Below are 16,102 nucleotides of genomic sequence, written 5' to 3'. Positions count from 1 at the left end.
AACTCCATTGGCTAAATTTGGTTGCATTTTTATTTTTGTCCAGCCACAAATACCGGCAAAGAAATGAAAATGATTCCTTCCCTTCCGGGAGCCTCAGAGCCAAGCTGGTTTTATTTTTAGTTCCAATTCTGGTTTAGGGCTTTGAGCACACTAAACACCCTACCCACTTCAGGCAGCGGCCACCAGAGTTTAGGATTTTTGCCTAGACTGGAGTCTTGGATGTCTAAATGGAACTCTTACCAAGCTTTGTATATCTGTGACAATAGAGGGTGGTTCCAGACAGACCCATATAGAGACCCATTTTTTGCCTTGGGGACCTCCAAGAAAGTCCTTTCCAGGGAGGGCATTGTACCCAGAGTGGATCATTGTCTGAGTTGGGGTGGAGGAGGTGGCAACCCGAATGAAAAGTGGAGAAAAATGAAGAAAGGGAAAGGAGCAGGAAGCTGTCATTTATTGAGGGATTTGAGTACCATGGTGGTTCAGAACCAGGACTTTGGAGTCAGGCTGACTATGCCCAAGCTCTGCCCCTGTGGCCTCTGGGTGTCCTGGGCCCCTCCAGGTTCTGAATTCTTATATAGGAGGTGGAGATATGAACAAGGCCTGCTTAAGCATTGCTGCAGTTGGGACCGGCTAATGCAGCATGTAGCACAGCCTGTGACACACGGTCATCACTACTGTGATGAGTATGACTAGGTCATCACTACTTTGATGATTTTTGCCATCTCATGGCAATGCATAGGGTCGTTAAAAACAGAGAACTGAGACTTTAAAGGCTAAGTAACTTGATCCAGTTCTACAGTGAGAACATGATAAAACCAGGCCCTGGCTAATCCCAAAGTCATAATGCCATGCCTTCTTCATGGCTCATGACCTCCACCTGTTCCAGAGAGGATTAGCATGGACTGTCTAGGAACTGTTCTAAACCAAGAACTGGATCCTACCTCAGCCTTTCACTTTTGTGGCAGGAACACACAAAGAGAGGCTACTGGGGGTGGTGCAAAGAGCATAAAATAAATTCACAGAAAACAGAGCATGGATTGCCACAGCCAGCAAGGGTCGGGGGGGAATGGGAGCAAAATCCCAAATTGAGAATCATGTATGAGGGAAGGAGGGAGTGTGGACTTTAGGGCCAGAAGACGTGGTGACACTTACCTTTCCTTTAGCCTCGGTTTGTTTAGCTCTAAGATGGGGATAGGACAGTTATCTCATGTACCTAGGTGTGTTTCATTCACTTCAGCTGGAAAAATTCTTCCAGCTTCTGAACCGTCTTCGGCCTGGGAAGTTAATGGACACTATTAGATATACACTTAAGTGATTTGTGGGTTCATCTGTAAAGACAGAACCACTTTCCCTGAATAAGAGATGAACAGATGCTAGGGCAGAAGAACATGAGCTAGCAAGGAACAGGGTCTCCCTCTTGATCTAAGACCCCCAACACAACTTTCATGGAGATCACATGATGGTTGTGTGCCCTGGAAGCTCTGGTGGCCTTCTTTTCTGTGACATTTAGCATTGGCCATTCCCAGCAGAGACCTGCCCTGGTTCTGTGGCCATCATCCAACACTGGCCATCCCTAGCAGGCTGAGTTTTGTATCAAGCTACCTCATGCCCAAATGTTGGTCCCTGATCCAGGGCTGATTTCTGTGTTAGGCATGGTGGGGTCAGTGCCGAGCACCCACAGTGCTGGAAAGGTCCTTGAAAATGTTTTATTTTCTTTTAAAATTTGAATAGAAGTGAGTTCTTAGATTGAAATAGTTACATAACATAAAAAATTGTTTTTTACAGTTGTAAAATATAATATGTAAAAAGTTCTTATGAAGCAAGTGGCCTGCAAAGGCAGAAGGGCCAAGACCCAGGAGAGTCATTATGCTGCCTTGCTCTGGTCCAGAGAGCCAGCCTGGCAGGAATTCCACTTGGTCCCTCAACCCAGAGCGATCTGCCTTGACCTCTCCTATGTTCCTATAGCAACTGCCACCCATTTAGAATCTGGGATGCTTTCTCTGGTATTTAATTTGTTTCTGGAGTCCATTTTACATGTCAGTTCTATCACTTGGCAATAACTACCCAGAGCTCATGGGGAGAAAAAGCCCCAAAGTCCCTGGGAAAGAATGCTGTGATCAATTAATGATGTCTGTCCCAGACTCATGACAAATGAGGGAGTGCAGCACGCGTGCTGGGTTTATGCTTACGACTGACCTTGGCCTTGCATCTTTGTGGACTATAAAGCCTGGTCAACATAGTATATGCCTTACACATGTTGAACATCCCATATTGAAAAATCTAGAGAGTCCCTTAATACCTGTTGATGGATGGATGGATGGATTGAAGCAGTATCTGCAAATACTCTTGATCCGATTTAATATGCCCTTGACATCTTTTCATTCTTCTTTTCCCCTGTAGGCGTCTCAACAAGAATAAGCTCCAGGTCCTTCCAGAATTGCTTTTCCAGAGCACACCGAAGCTCACCAGACTGTGAGTAGCCTTGACTTACGTTCTCCATGTGCGCCTTCCCTGGCATTAGTGATGTGCAAGTAGTGGTGCCTTCATGTGTGGCACCTTCTGCCATGTGGATCTGCTGATTCGGCCCTGGTGTGGAGACTAGAGCAGGGCTTGGAATGGGGAACCTCCACCCCCACATCTCCACGACTGGTTTCTTACTCTTGCTTTCAGAGCTCAGTGGCTTATGTGGCTGATGAGATCTCGTGACATGTGGTAGTTGACCCTCCCATTGCAAGGAGGGACGAAACTTCCATTTTACATGGGTCTGAACTTACTTCAGGGGAATTCTGAGGGGGGACTTGGGCGAGTTGATTCACATGAGGCTGCTGGTGGTCTCAGGCAAGACTTGGTCAGGCTAAATGTTTTCATCTCCCTGACATGCTGGCTGGAGGAGTTCCTGCCCATTGCTTGCTGTCTAGCATTTCTAGTTCAGGAACTATGCGTCTTGAGGTCGATGGTTTGATGGGAAAATAAAGAAGCACCCTGAATTTTGCTTTACATTTTAGAATGGTCCAGAATACAATGTGGGGGTGGGCAGGGAGATTTGGAGATGCCCTGTGTGTTTATTCATTGTGAGAGTTTAAAGCTTGGGAGCTGGAGATGCAGGGTGTGGTGGAGGCTGAGTTGTGTGTCATGGGTGTTCATTGACACTGAACAACTCCATGACTGTGAATCTGAAATGCTGCTGGCAGTGACCAATATAGATCCTGGGGTGAACTGGGCTGCCCAGGGCCCAACTCTGGGAAAGAAGTAATGACTGTCTGGCTACTTAACACTCATGACAAAATGAGGGAGTTCAGGCGCTGAGAGTTACAGCGTGGCTGGGGTAGAGGGATCTTGTGTTGTGGCCACCATTCTTCTTCCTGATGGCTGTGTTTAATGCCTACTTATGCAGTCAAACAATGCGTGTAAGGCTCTGGGATAAGCTAGAAAATATGAAACACATGTTAGTGTGTACACTTAAGAACGAGCTCTGAATTAGAAGTATGTATTTATATGTGTCTATACACAGACACATGCACATAGACTATGTGCATAAATGTATTTTCAAAGGAAATTATTGGAACAAAAACAGGCCAGAGATGGTGGGTATTCTGGTGGAGCAGTGTCTTGCTTTCTCTAGGGTGTACCTGTACTTTGTCAAGGTCTTCTTGCTGTGCACACTGTTTCTCTGGCAGGGTCCACCTTGCTGACTTTGCTAAAAATAGGAAAGGCCCTGACCCCTTTTCAAACCTCTGGTGCTTCCCCCTGGAGCAAGTACAATCCAGAAGCCCGAGTGTCTAGCAGGGCTGGGTAAGCATGCCAAGGGATGTACCAGAAACCATTCTGAGTTTAACTTCCTCTTCCCTGTAAGGTCATCTGTTTGTATCCACAGGGGACTGATTCCAAGACTCCCATGGATACCAGAATTCCCAGATGTTTAAGTTTCTTATATGAAATGATGTCATATTTGCATATAACCTATGCACATTCTTCTTTCAATTAACTCTAACTGGCTTACACTACCTACTATAATGCAATTCTATGTAAGTATGTGTTGTACTGTGTTGCTTAAGGATAATGGTGAAAAAAACATCTGTCCATGTTCAGAACAGATAGATACTTTTTTAAAAATATTTCCAATTCACAGTTGGCTGAATCCACAGAGGACCCACGATACAGCTCTCCCCTTAAATGCTCACAAAACATCCATCTCTCCACCCAGCACTGCCTGCCTGGTGTCTCTCTCTCTCTCTCTCTCTCTCTCTCTCTCTCTCTCTCTCTCTCTCTCTCTCTCTGCAAATGCCATGATTTCATTCTCTGTTATTGATGAGTAAAATTCTGGTGGCCTTTGCAACCAGCACTTACCAAGTGCCATAGACAATCTCCTATTGGAATCTCAACACTAGTTTCTAGAATGAGGAAAAGTGCCTGGGGAGCTGGAGCTGCTGGATGGCTGGGGGGTGGTGGGGGCTGAGCACTTCAGCTGCTACCTGAGAGCTCCCTGTGGCTGTCAGGTGAAACCCAGTTTTGGTAGGGCTGGTCTTGGTTCAGACAGAGGACATGGTGATAACAGGTCTCTGGGGTGCTGAGGCCAAGCATAGGAACCCATGGGCTATACCTGAATCGACACTTTCTAATTGAGAGACCTTAGGAGAGTCACTTTCCCTTCTGTGCTTAAATCTCCTTGTTAGTAAAAGAGGGATGCCCCTCCTTTCTCTGTACCTTGAAGAGGAGCTGTAAGTATCCAGGGATATGGTGGTGCCTGTGTGTTTTCTAGGGCTTAATGTGTTTTGAAGTAGAGGGGCCAAGATAACTGCTGTTACTCCTCAGTTCCTGTCTTTGCAGCCTGTTTCTGGTCTCCTCTCTCTGGAAGGAAACTAGGAGTTGCAATGATCATTGAGATAAATTACTCTGAACTTTTGTTTCCAGCCAGAGATCTGCAGCTGGGAAGAGAGGAAGGACATTTAACACATTTTCATAACGGTCCCTCTCTGGGTCCCTGGACTGGCACAGAGACTGATGCACATAAGGCACTCAGTCAATGACAGCTGGATGGTAGGTGAATATATGAGTGACACAGGACCAAGGAAATGTGTCTCAGGGAGCTTTGATTCTTTTACCCACCATTCGTTCAGTCATTCACTCATTCATTTCTGTGTTCACCTATTCTCTGGGTGCTGTACAGCCCAGCTTCTGTGCTGGGTACAGAGCTGTGTACGTGAAGGCTGTCTAGCTCTCCATGTGCCCTGTTATGACACATTCTGAATGGCTGCCAAAAAGCCAAGAGCTAAATATAATTTTTTTTTATTGAAGCAACTATATTAACCCAGGTTTGAGCTATAATCAGCAATTGCTTTTTCTCTTTGGGCTTGATCTTTGATTTTTCTTAATGGCCCCATTATGTCTTTGTCTTATTTTGTCAGTCACTCCAGGGCCTTTTTGGAAGTAAGCAGGGTACAAATTAGAAATCAATAAATGTGCAATCATGAGTGTGTGTACATATGCCACTGGCTCTGTTTTAAAAGAGCACTGTGTCTCAGCAGACAGGGCAAGCATTTCCCAGGAAACCTCCACATTGCTTCTGTGCAGCTGGCTCTTCCCATAGAGTGCTGTGTGGCACAAGCAGCCATTATGAACACTACTTTTCTTTTATTCTTAGACTTGCAGACAAAAGCTACTTAATGTTCAGTGTTTATCCAAAGAATGCCTTTTGGAAAGGTGATGGTGGTGCAAGAAGACACGTTTGGAGTAGTGATGGGAAAGAGAAGTGGTATTTATTGTGAACCTGTGTATGATAATAACACTACTAACCAGCAAGTGCCAGAAATATGATTAAAATAAGGTTACCTGGAGAGAAAGTCTATTACTGCATGTAACTGAGAGGTCCAGGGGTAATTATGGCCTCTCGAACAACTGAATCCAAGGGTTTAGAATAGAGGTTATGGAACAGAGGTTCCTTGGAACAAAGGTTGTGATGCAAGACAAAGTGGACCCACCACATGCTAATTTTGCAAGCCCAAAGAAGAGTGTCTTTTTTATCATCCAGTGGAAAAGACCTCAGGGTAGGCTCTGATAACTAGCTTAGACACCTGCTCAAGCAAGTTGCTGTTTCCAATAGGATGGGGTTCTCTGACTGACCCAGCTCCTTCAATCTTGTTTGGTGACATTCAAGATCCAGAGTATAGCAGAAGAGTTGTCTAACTCATTCATGGTTGTATAGCCAGGAGACATGGAACTGGGCTTCAGTGTACATTTGTGTCTCTACAAAGCCCTTATGCTTCCTCCTATCCCATACTGCTGTGTGACTACAGCAGAGAGCTGAAGGCCTGCAGAGAAGGACTGGCAGTGGCCTGTCAGATATGCCAGTACTTCTCCCAGGCCTTTTACTGGCTGCCCCACTGCACCCCACTCAGATCCAGCACCATCTGATTTTTGTGTGCATTAGTGGCACATCTGTCCTCTTGTTCTGCGCTCAGGCACATAGATCATAGACCATTTGATCCTAGAAACTAGATCCAGAGTGCCTAGGAGGCACTCTGAGCTTTAGATATCACAATGGTCCACAAGATATCCAACCAGACCTCTGTCATGTCTTGAATACTCAATAAATATTAGCTCACTCCCATCCTTACATAAGGTTGCCAAAAAGTGTAGGGACTTTGCTTCTGATCTTTGCATGCTCCCCCAAATCTAACCCAGAGCTGAGGAAGGAAAGAGGCAGTGGAATAAAGGGCTAAGGGGTTGCCAGTCATGTGCCATGAGCCCTAAGGCAAGCTTCTTAACCTCTCTAGGTTTCAGGCTCATCATCAGTAAAATAACATAGGCTACGTTTATGGTGTTGTGAGAACAAATGGAAACCGTCCAGACACCTTGCAGAATTGAGTACCTCACAGAATGCCAGGTGGAAGATGGCTGCCATTAAATTTGCTGACTGATGGGAGCTGTGCATGTGCTGGGGCTGTGGGATCTGTGGTGCAAACATTTCAGCACCAGGAAAGAGTCCAGGCTCTGGAATTGATGAGAGTTGGATGAGCATTGTACTTAGAGTGGGAAGACCCTGTGCCTCACCCTGGCTCTGCTGCGCACAAGCTGTGTGACCCTCGGTGCATTACTTTGTTACTGGACTTCAGTGGTCTCACCTAAAAAGCAGAGTGGGTCTGTTACATGATCTATAGACATCTCTCCTTTCTGCATGCATTTCCAGATTTTTTTGTTCACCTACGTGTGGGAGAGGCAGTGAAGGATTTCTGGTTATTAAATGCTGGCGGTAATGTTGCCAGAAATTCTTTAGAAGGAGCAGAAGGGAAGTTAAAAACAGCGATTAAAAACCCTCTGCTGTTCTCTGGATTAGACAGCTTTGGAGGGGCTGAGGGATACAACTGCATTTGAGTTTGACCTTGCCATAGGAGGATGTACAGACCACTGGGGTCCTGTTGGCCCACCTGTCCCAGATTCAGATCCAAAACGTCTGTTCAGTATTTGGTAATGGTTTAAAATCTCTAGCCGCTAGTGGCTGGACCAAGGCTCTAATTACTCTTCACTTGGTTCCATGAGGTATTTGACAGCTTCAAAAACATGCTGCTGGGGTTAAACCTGCTGTCACTCCCTTGGGGCCGTGGAGTTATGAGAGACTTGGAAAGTTAATCCCCCAGTAACAGAAAACAATATGAAATTCGGCCAACAAATTTACCTCCAAGTCACTGGCTGTTATCATAGTAGAACAGCATCCCTGTCCCAGAGCAAAAGGCCACAAGACTTCAGCTTTACAGAGACTTGCTTTCCACAAATGAGCCCTCCTCTGAATACTCATTACTGCTATTTGGTACCTTGCCTGTGTGTTTAATGTTGTCTTTTACTTCAGCATCGTGAGTGTGCTATGTCATTATCGTAGACCAAGCACGTTTGTGTCTTTCCACAGTGTTAGCATTTGTTAAATAATGATGAATTCACAGCCTGGGCCACTTTCATCAGTGGCCACTCACTGAATGCGTGTGGGTCACCTGGTCATCAGGTGCTGGGCAAACACAGGCTCTTTATTCCAATCTTGATGTCTAATTTCTACAGCACTCGAGTGGCACACACGTCACCAGTGATACATGAACAGATCACGGAGAGACCGAGGAAGGGCTGAAGCAGCCTCAGGGTCACAGGATGCTGCGCCAGGCACACAGACACAGGGAGACTCAGAGTCGGAGTCACCGAGGGTCAGATGAGGACGGTAACAAACCAGCACTGCAGAGTTGTCACAGCAGAGGCTCCAGACAGAAAATGGCACTTTCAGTGTCCCCATGTCAGCGGGAGGCATCAGCTTGGGGTGGGCTGTGCATGGGCGTCACAGGCAGGAGAAACCACCCTTGGTGAAGCAAGAGGACACCAGAGGCTCATTGCTGTGGCAATTTTCCTTGGGCAAGACTCGTGAAGATTGAACAGGTGACAGGGTCATGGTGACAGGGTCAAGGTGCCATGGTGTTCAGCCTGGGGGGAGAGGGGCTCCCCTTTTATGGGGCCTGAGTGAGGGACGCTCCTCTGTGGGTTGCGGAGCTCCTGTGTCTGGTGTTCCTGATGTGACCTGGGATGTCCACTGTCCAGGGGCTCCTTGGTTTAGTTTGATACGTTGTCATGTGAAAGTCCTTCATCAGTTTGTCCCTTGTGTCCCAAGGAGTGGTCTCATCCCATCTTGGCACCGTACTCAACACGGAGTAGCTCATGGCAAACTGCTGCTTTACAAACCAGAGTGACTCAGGTTACAAACTCAGCCTAAAACCTGTTGTTCTCTATCTCAAAGAGTAATTCAAACCAAGGCATGGCCTGCTCCTCACAACCAGGGTGTTTCTGCTTGCTCCAGACCCCCCAAAAAATGAGAAGCTGCATTTGGGAAGGAGACCTGCTCTTTAGACAACTCAATATGAGCACAAAGAACAAGGGCTTCAAAGCCCTCCAGATCTGGGTTTGAATCCTTCTTTCTTATCACCCTGAGCAAGTGACCTCAATTTTCTCCATCTGATGCTAGCTCTAGCATTGGGGCAATAATTATAGTTTCTGCCAGTTTCCAAGGCCACCATAATAACAAATGCCCTAGAGTGTGGCTTAAACCACACAAATGTCCTTTCTTACAGTAGTGGAGGCTAGAAGTTCAAGATCAAGGTATTGGCCCTCTTGGCTTCTTTTGGGGTCTCTGTTCTTATATGTAGAGGACTTTGCTGCTGTCCTTCACATGATCATCCTTCTGGGTGTGTGTGCCTCTAGTGTGTCTTTCCGTTCTCATAATGACACCAGTCATACTGGATTGTGTCTTCACCCTAATGGTCTCATTTTAATTTAAGACCCAAATACACTTTTATTCTCAAATACACTTACATTCTGAGCTCCTGAGGCTTGAGAATAGAACATATGAACTTGGGAGTGAGGCCACATTCAGTTCTTATCAGTTCTCAGGGAGTATTACATATTTACTCTGGGTCAGGTGTTAGGCAAACTGTTTCACATCTATTGTCTCACTGTATCTTTTAGGAGGTAGATGCACTATTATCTCCATTTTAGTGATAAAGAAACCGTGTTTTTGAGATTTAGACAGCTTTCCCAGGGTAACAGGGTCAGTAACTGGCCAAGCCAAAGTTCAAACGTGAACTTGCCTGACTCGAGTGCACATCCTCACTTCAATTTGTCCATTATAGTTATGTCATGTGCCTGGTAGGAGCTCAGTGAGTGCTGGTCCCTGTATGTCTCTGAAACCCTAACTGAGCTCAGCTTTACTGAGTGATTGAAGCCTCACTCTTCTAGTCAGTACCTGCTGCCAGGCAGAGGTCCCCTGCAGCTGCCTCAGTCTTCCAGTTTTGCACTCAACTTTAAAACATAACTACATGCAATATGTGTCTCTATAAAAACTCTGCACTGATGTGAAACAGTACTATAAAAGTGAAAAACCAGTGGAGAAAACAAAAACCATACTAGCCAATTTTCCAGCAGAGTTGTTATCTGATGTGGTGAAATGATAATGGGCTGATGGGAAAACCAGTCCATCAGGATGCTGGGGGCTTCCAAGAAGGCCAGGCCGGGGCTGGATCCCAGAAACCTGTGTGGTCCTGGACATGCTTGTTTGCCTCACTGGGCTTCTGTTGTCTCATCTAATCGAAAGAGGGCAGGATGGAATTTGGTCTATTTCATGACCAATGGACACTGGGGACAATTAAGACCAGCCTCACCACCACAGACATGGGGTCACTTTTTCCAGATGCACAGCTACCCACAGCTCATGGAAAGTGTCCCTGCAAACCAAGTCTCTGTTCCCTCCACTTTTGCTCTGTCCTCCAAGCTCTGGACGCTGCAATAAAGTAGCCTTCTATCTGCTTTATGGCCTGTATCATCAACTCCAAGTTCTTTAAATGCTTGAAGACAGGTTTCATTTTAATCTGTGTGTGGACAGAGCATGGATTTCAGTGTATGCCCTGTCACCCTGGGTGTTTCTGTTGTAGGAGGATTGCACTCTCTCGTACCCTGAGCCCAAGCCATGGGAGAAGGCATGGGAAATGTCCTTTCTTTTCTCCTCCCCCAAGGATTGACCCAGCTGTGGACTTGTCTGTAGCACTGACTACAAAGTTAATGTTTTGAACAGTCTTATAGACCCATACACCATGCAGTTTTAGAGCTGGGGATAAAAGTCATCTATACCAGTGCTTTTCAAACTTTACTGGGCTCTGAACACTTGGGGATCTTGTTTAAAGGCAGCGTCTGGTTCCACAGTCTGGAATGGGGCCTAAGAATCTGCATTTCTAGCAAAGTGCCAAGTGATATTGCCAGCCCAGGACCACACTGTGCAGAGCAAGGGTCTAGGATACAGTTGGCTCTTAAGCTTAACTCATAGGGAAGAATCCCACTTGAATGGTGATTCCCAGGCCACCTGAACAAGAAGTCTGGCTCTCCAGATCTGCAGTGGACTAGAGATATGACTTTTCCAGCAGACATTCCAAGTAATTGTGGTGTAGGTCCCCTATAAGGCATACATGAGAAACACCAATCTAGTATAGGCCCCATTATTTTATGGATTTGGGAGGAGAGAATGAACCAAACATCTGTTGAGAACCTACTATGTGCTGGGCGCCTTATTCATATGCCAGGTCCTTCTGCCCTCCTGAGAATCTTGCAAAGTAAATATTTTTATACCCACTACACAAATTGTGAAACTGAAGTTTGAGGAGCTTCAATCACTAGAAATAAACCTAGGTCACCCCCGCCCCCAATTCTATATTCTATTTCTCTACCTTATCATGTGCCTCCTGTGCTGAAATACACCTTAAAAGACAGAAGACAGAGAGCGAAGAGAGAGAACAATCTGATTTATGAAAACTTCTTGATTTACTTTTGAACCTAGACACTCATATGAGCATATATGAGCACACGCTTCTATTTGAGATTTCAGATATTAAGACTTGAAACATCGAAAGAGAAAAATTTATAGGCTCAAATGCATGATAGCAAGTAGACCTTGATGAATTCCCTACAGTTTATCACAGGTAAAGTTTTGCTCTATATTTTTAATCTCTTTGGCCTTTTGGGCCAACAGAAGAGTTTTCTGAAGTTATCAGGCACACCAAGAACATTCTGCCAACTAAGAAATTGTTCGAATCTTTTTTTTTCTTTCTTTTTTTTTTTTTTTTAAAAAAGGAAAGAAAACCAAACTGTGACTTTACAATGCTTTGGAATTACAGAATATGCTTGTAATTTTTACAATTCTGCACAGACTTCTTTGCCACATCTGGTTGATATTACTGGCAGGGATATATGGGGGAATAAACCATGGGTTGGAATGTGAAACATCCCACAAAATGAGTTTCTTATAGGTTGCTGCATAAAACATTTTGAGTCTCCCTCTCTTTGGAAGGGTAGCTTAAGTGATTTCATGGATTTAGTATTTTCTTTGGTTTGAAGGTAAGAGTTTCTGCTAGTTTACTTGGTGGGGGTTCCAAGATGGTTTTCTGAAGATGTGTGTGCCATTCTCAAGTTGTTCCATTAGCCAGAGTGAGAAGAGCTACCCTCCAGTGAAATCAGACCAACCTTGTTGAGTATCATTGGATCAGTAGACATAGCTGTGATCATGAAACCCTGGGACCAAGAGAATTGCTGTAGAAAAAGGAAGATTTCGGCAGAAAGGGTTATGGGTGTAGGGCTTCAGAAAACCTCTAGACCTCAGCTGATGATGGTGGGGCACCTGATGGCAAGGCAAGCTCATGCCCTTGTTCATACAGCAGAAGCCTTCGCACATTGTGCACTGGAAAAATGCAGAAACCCAAAGTCAGCTGATACCTGGAACTCAGTCAGTCCCCTGTTGGTCATATTCCTGCCCAGTTGCCCATAAGAGAACTGCGTGACCAGAGACAATGTTGGACACCTACTGTGTGTGCATGTCACTCCAATGTGCTGGCTGTTGGGATGCTGAGCACGGAACCCAGCAATGTCTAATCAGAGCCCGGAGGGTGTGAGTGTGGGCTTCCTGCCACCTGGCTCCTTCTCAGACTTCCTTGGCTGGGCCCCACCTGTGGAGCTGGCTCCTTGTCAGCAGAGCCCTTTCTGCACAATACCAGGCTGCTCTCAGCACCCTGTGGCATGAAGGAGAGTTGGCCAACCTGGGCAGGGTTTTGTGGCAGCACCAAGGGCACTCAGATAAAGAGTTGTTTTAAGCAGGAGAACCAGGAGCCAACCTTCACACATCCTGGCATCCTCCTTCTCTTTATGTGGAGGGAGAAACTGCCCAGAGAATTAAGTATCAGGGAAATACCACATTGTGTATAGAAAAATAGCCTTTTGAGGTGGGCAGACTCCAAACACATTCTTTAATTATCTGAATGATGCAAATGTACCCACATCTAATAATCTTGAAATATTTGTTCTTGAACTACATTTAGCATCAACAGAAACATTTGTAAAGAGCCTAATCATCTCCCATTTTCAACCAACATTTGGGCATCTCTCCAGGGAACAAACAGAATTTTAATTTGATGTGCCAACTTTCAAATTATACACACACACACAAGTCCGTAACTTTGTCTTTCTCCTGGCTTTCCTGTGGGCTCTGTATCCTGGATTTGAATACTAAATTCCATTTGTAAGGTTTACAGTTCATTTACAAGTCCTGGAGATTGAGGCCCTTAATGGAAGTGTTGACACAACATTAACAACAGCAAAACTATGATAACACAGGACTCTCCAAACCAAACAGAAATGGAGGAGTTTAAGTAAATTTCATGCTTCTTGCCTGAATGGAGTGTGCTGGGCCTGAGTTTTTGATTCATGGTTTAGAATAACAAACTAGCATTTTCACACTGCATCTCTTCCCATCAGTTCTTTCCTAGTGCTCCTCACCTGCTCAGGGTGAAGAACCCGGCTTGGCAGTGTGGCCTCCTCTTGATTGTCACTGCCCATCACATAACCAAAAACTTTCCCCATGGTTGGCTGAGTGAAATATCCTGCCATTGAGCTGAAGCTTGCCCTCTCCAGTGTGTCTACAGCTCCTTCTTGAATTTTCCACCAGTGAGCCAGCTTTTGATTGAAACAGGCACATAATCACACCAACACTTCTCCAAGCAGAGGGAGCATCTTGACTTTGTGAGGACAGTGTAGCTGCTGAGGGAGAAAACTGGGTTTCCAAAAGGGGGAAGGGCAACCTAGGATTGCTCTCCATCTCAATCCCATTTAATTAGGCACTTTTGAAACTCAAGGCTGTGGATCCAGTGCTCAGAGAAACCTAACTTCAGTCTTTTTTTTTTCAACATGAAGACAGGTGTTACCAAATTAGAAAGAAATCCTGGCTCGTGGATTTCATTTTGCTCCTAGCAATCATTTTCCTATGTCTATATGTCTCCTGCTCCTCCATTTAGCCACACGCACACATGCATATAACATATCACACCACACACATACACACACCATTCATATGTCATACCCCACATCCACACACATAACACCCCACAGCACTCACATACACTCATCATACCACGTCACACACATACAACATACTGCATCACACCTGCATACACAGCATTCTACACCATGCACATACATGCATTATACTATTTCTTGCACACACAGCATCTCGTACCATTTGCATACACATACCACCCTGTAGCACATACACACACACAAGAAACTTTGTCTTTATTGGAGAATTGCAGACAAATAAATGAAAGTTCTCCCAGGCTCTGAGCTGACACACAGATATAGTCACACTTTAGTGTAAGATGCCTACTGTTAAATTAGCTCAGTTATTGAGCCATGTGACCATGAGTTGCTGGGGTTTGGAAGGCAGTGGAGAGTGGTGGTGCCGGGGAGCATTTTTTCCCTTGGCTCATAATTGGTGTTTTTGGTACATAGAGATGGTGGTGACAGATCTGTGTCAGAGACAGTAAATTGTTACTGCAAATGTTTTTTAGTCTCGAAAGAGAGACTCTCTTCCCTGGAGGAGATGCACATGGGTCAGGCTTCTACCCAAGACCTTCAGGGACTTTCATTCTATTTTAGAACTCAAGACAAAGTGTTATCAACCACCAGATCCTAAGGGCTCAGCCACTGAACAAAATTACCTCAGGAAATGATCATTATGGCTTCCACGGCTAATGGTGCTCACTGCAGACCCCCTTCCCTGTGTGAGGCACTTCCTTTATCTAAATGAGAGTGAAGAATGGGGGATCATTAGGTCTAATGAGCCTGGAAAGCAGCACCAGAGAGACAGGGAGTGTTCTTGTCCCTTCTCCTGTCCCTGTTTCTCCCTGAGTGGATGGTCAGCGACATGAGTGGTATGGGGGATGGAAGGACTTTGTCATTGTTGTCTTCACCAATTTGTCCAGCACCTCCCAGTGACTTCCCATAGTCCTAAGAAGAAGCCCCAAGCTCTGCATTACATCACCTGGCCCTGCCCTCTTCCTGGTGCCATCCCAGGCCACTCTCCGCCACATGCCCCCTCATGGGCCTTCTTCTTTTTGCTCCAACAACTCCAATCTCTGCTCGGCCTTGCTGTTCCTTCTGCCTGGAACATGCTGATGCCAGCTGTCAGCATGGTCCCATCCTTCTTAAAATAGTCATGGTGGCTGCTGGCTTGTTGACTCTGCAGTCGGCTGCCTCTGTGTCCGGCATGTGGTGGGTCCTCAATGAATGCTCTGGAAATGAGCGAATGAGAGAAGAAATCTGCTTTTTCCTCTCACTGTGTGGTCAAAGGCACCTTCTGTCGCAAACCAGCCTCATTGCCTGCAAAAGCCTCAAATGACTCATTAATGGTGACACGCATATTACACTCACACACACATGCACACCCACGCACACTCACATGATCACATGTATAAGAAAGCATAAAGCTAACACAGCAGGGCAGGGTGTCACACTCCCATGGAGGGTCTCTCCACAGAGAGGGAAGCGCCCATGCTAGAATGTTCTTCCATCAGATGTGAACTGTGCCTAGCACTGCAAGCTCAGGAGAGGAATGTTGTTTTTGATGCTTATTTCAAAAATAATATTCTGTGATACAATGAAATAAAAAGATAAACTGTGTTGGCTTCATCTCCAGGCCTCATTGATTTTTGACTTCTAATGGGCATTGAAAAGAATTGTCTCACTCTTGGAAGCCTCAGCTCAGTAAAGTTTTTATAAAAACAAAACAAACAAAAAAGACCTGCAGGGACTCAAACTAAAACCAAATCTTATTCTGAAAAAAAAAAAAAGAGGTAGATTACATTAATTTACTGAACATTGACCTCAACCTCCAAATTATATTTTTCCTGATCTGAGATCTAAACCAGAGGTTGTTTGAAAGACATCTGGTGAATTAATCTAAACCTGAAAGGAACCAGAAACACATTGGGACATCAAAATATTAATGTTTTCGAAACTGACTTGCTGGGAGACTCTGGCTTGGTGCTTCAAAGAGCTGCAAATCAACCTACTATTTGTCCCCCCACCTACATCTGTTATTTCTTCTTCCTAGAAACCTATAGCATTAGCAATGGCCCGTGCCCACACTGGACTGTGAAATGGGTGCTCTTGAGACCCTCCTAATTGATCCCATGTTTATGAGATGCTGCTGTTATGAACCACCTGACCCATCACCATCCTTAGTCCATGTCATGAGGAGAGAGGA

General features: G+C 45.3%; 1 protein-coding gene across 4 annotated transcripts in view; it reads left to right on the top strand.

The window, feature by feature from the left end:
• Slit3 (slit guidance ligand 3) overlaps nucleotides 1-16,102 on the top strand; it is a 583,956-nt gene that overhangs the window by 98,257 nt on the left and 469,597 nt on the right. For all 4 annotated transcript variants that reach the window (XM_078052276.1, XM_078052277.1, XM_078052275.1 and 1 more), the window contains exon 4: nucleotides 2,401-2,472. In XM_078052276.1, the coding sequence (XP_077908402.1) occupies nucleotides 2,401-2,472 (72 nt within the window). The remainder of the gene's footprint in view (nucleotides 1-2,400; nucleotides 2,473-16,102) is intronic.

The sequence above is a fragment of the Ictidomys tridecemlineatus genome, chromosome 1 (assembly GCF_052094955.1).
Source record: "Ictidomys tridecemlineatus isolate mIctTri1 chromosome 1, mIctTri1.hap1, whole genome shotgun sequence".
In the NCBI taxonomy this organism is placed as follows: Eukaryota; Metazoa; Chordata; class Mammalia; order Rodentia; family Sciuridae; genus Ictidomys; species Ictidomys tridecemlineatus.
The sequence above is the reverse complement of the archived record's forward strand: the minus strand, read 5'-3'. Positions and strand labels throughout refer to the sequence as shown.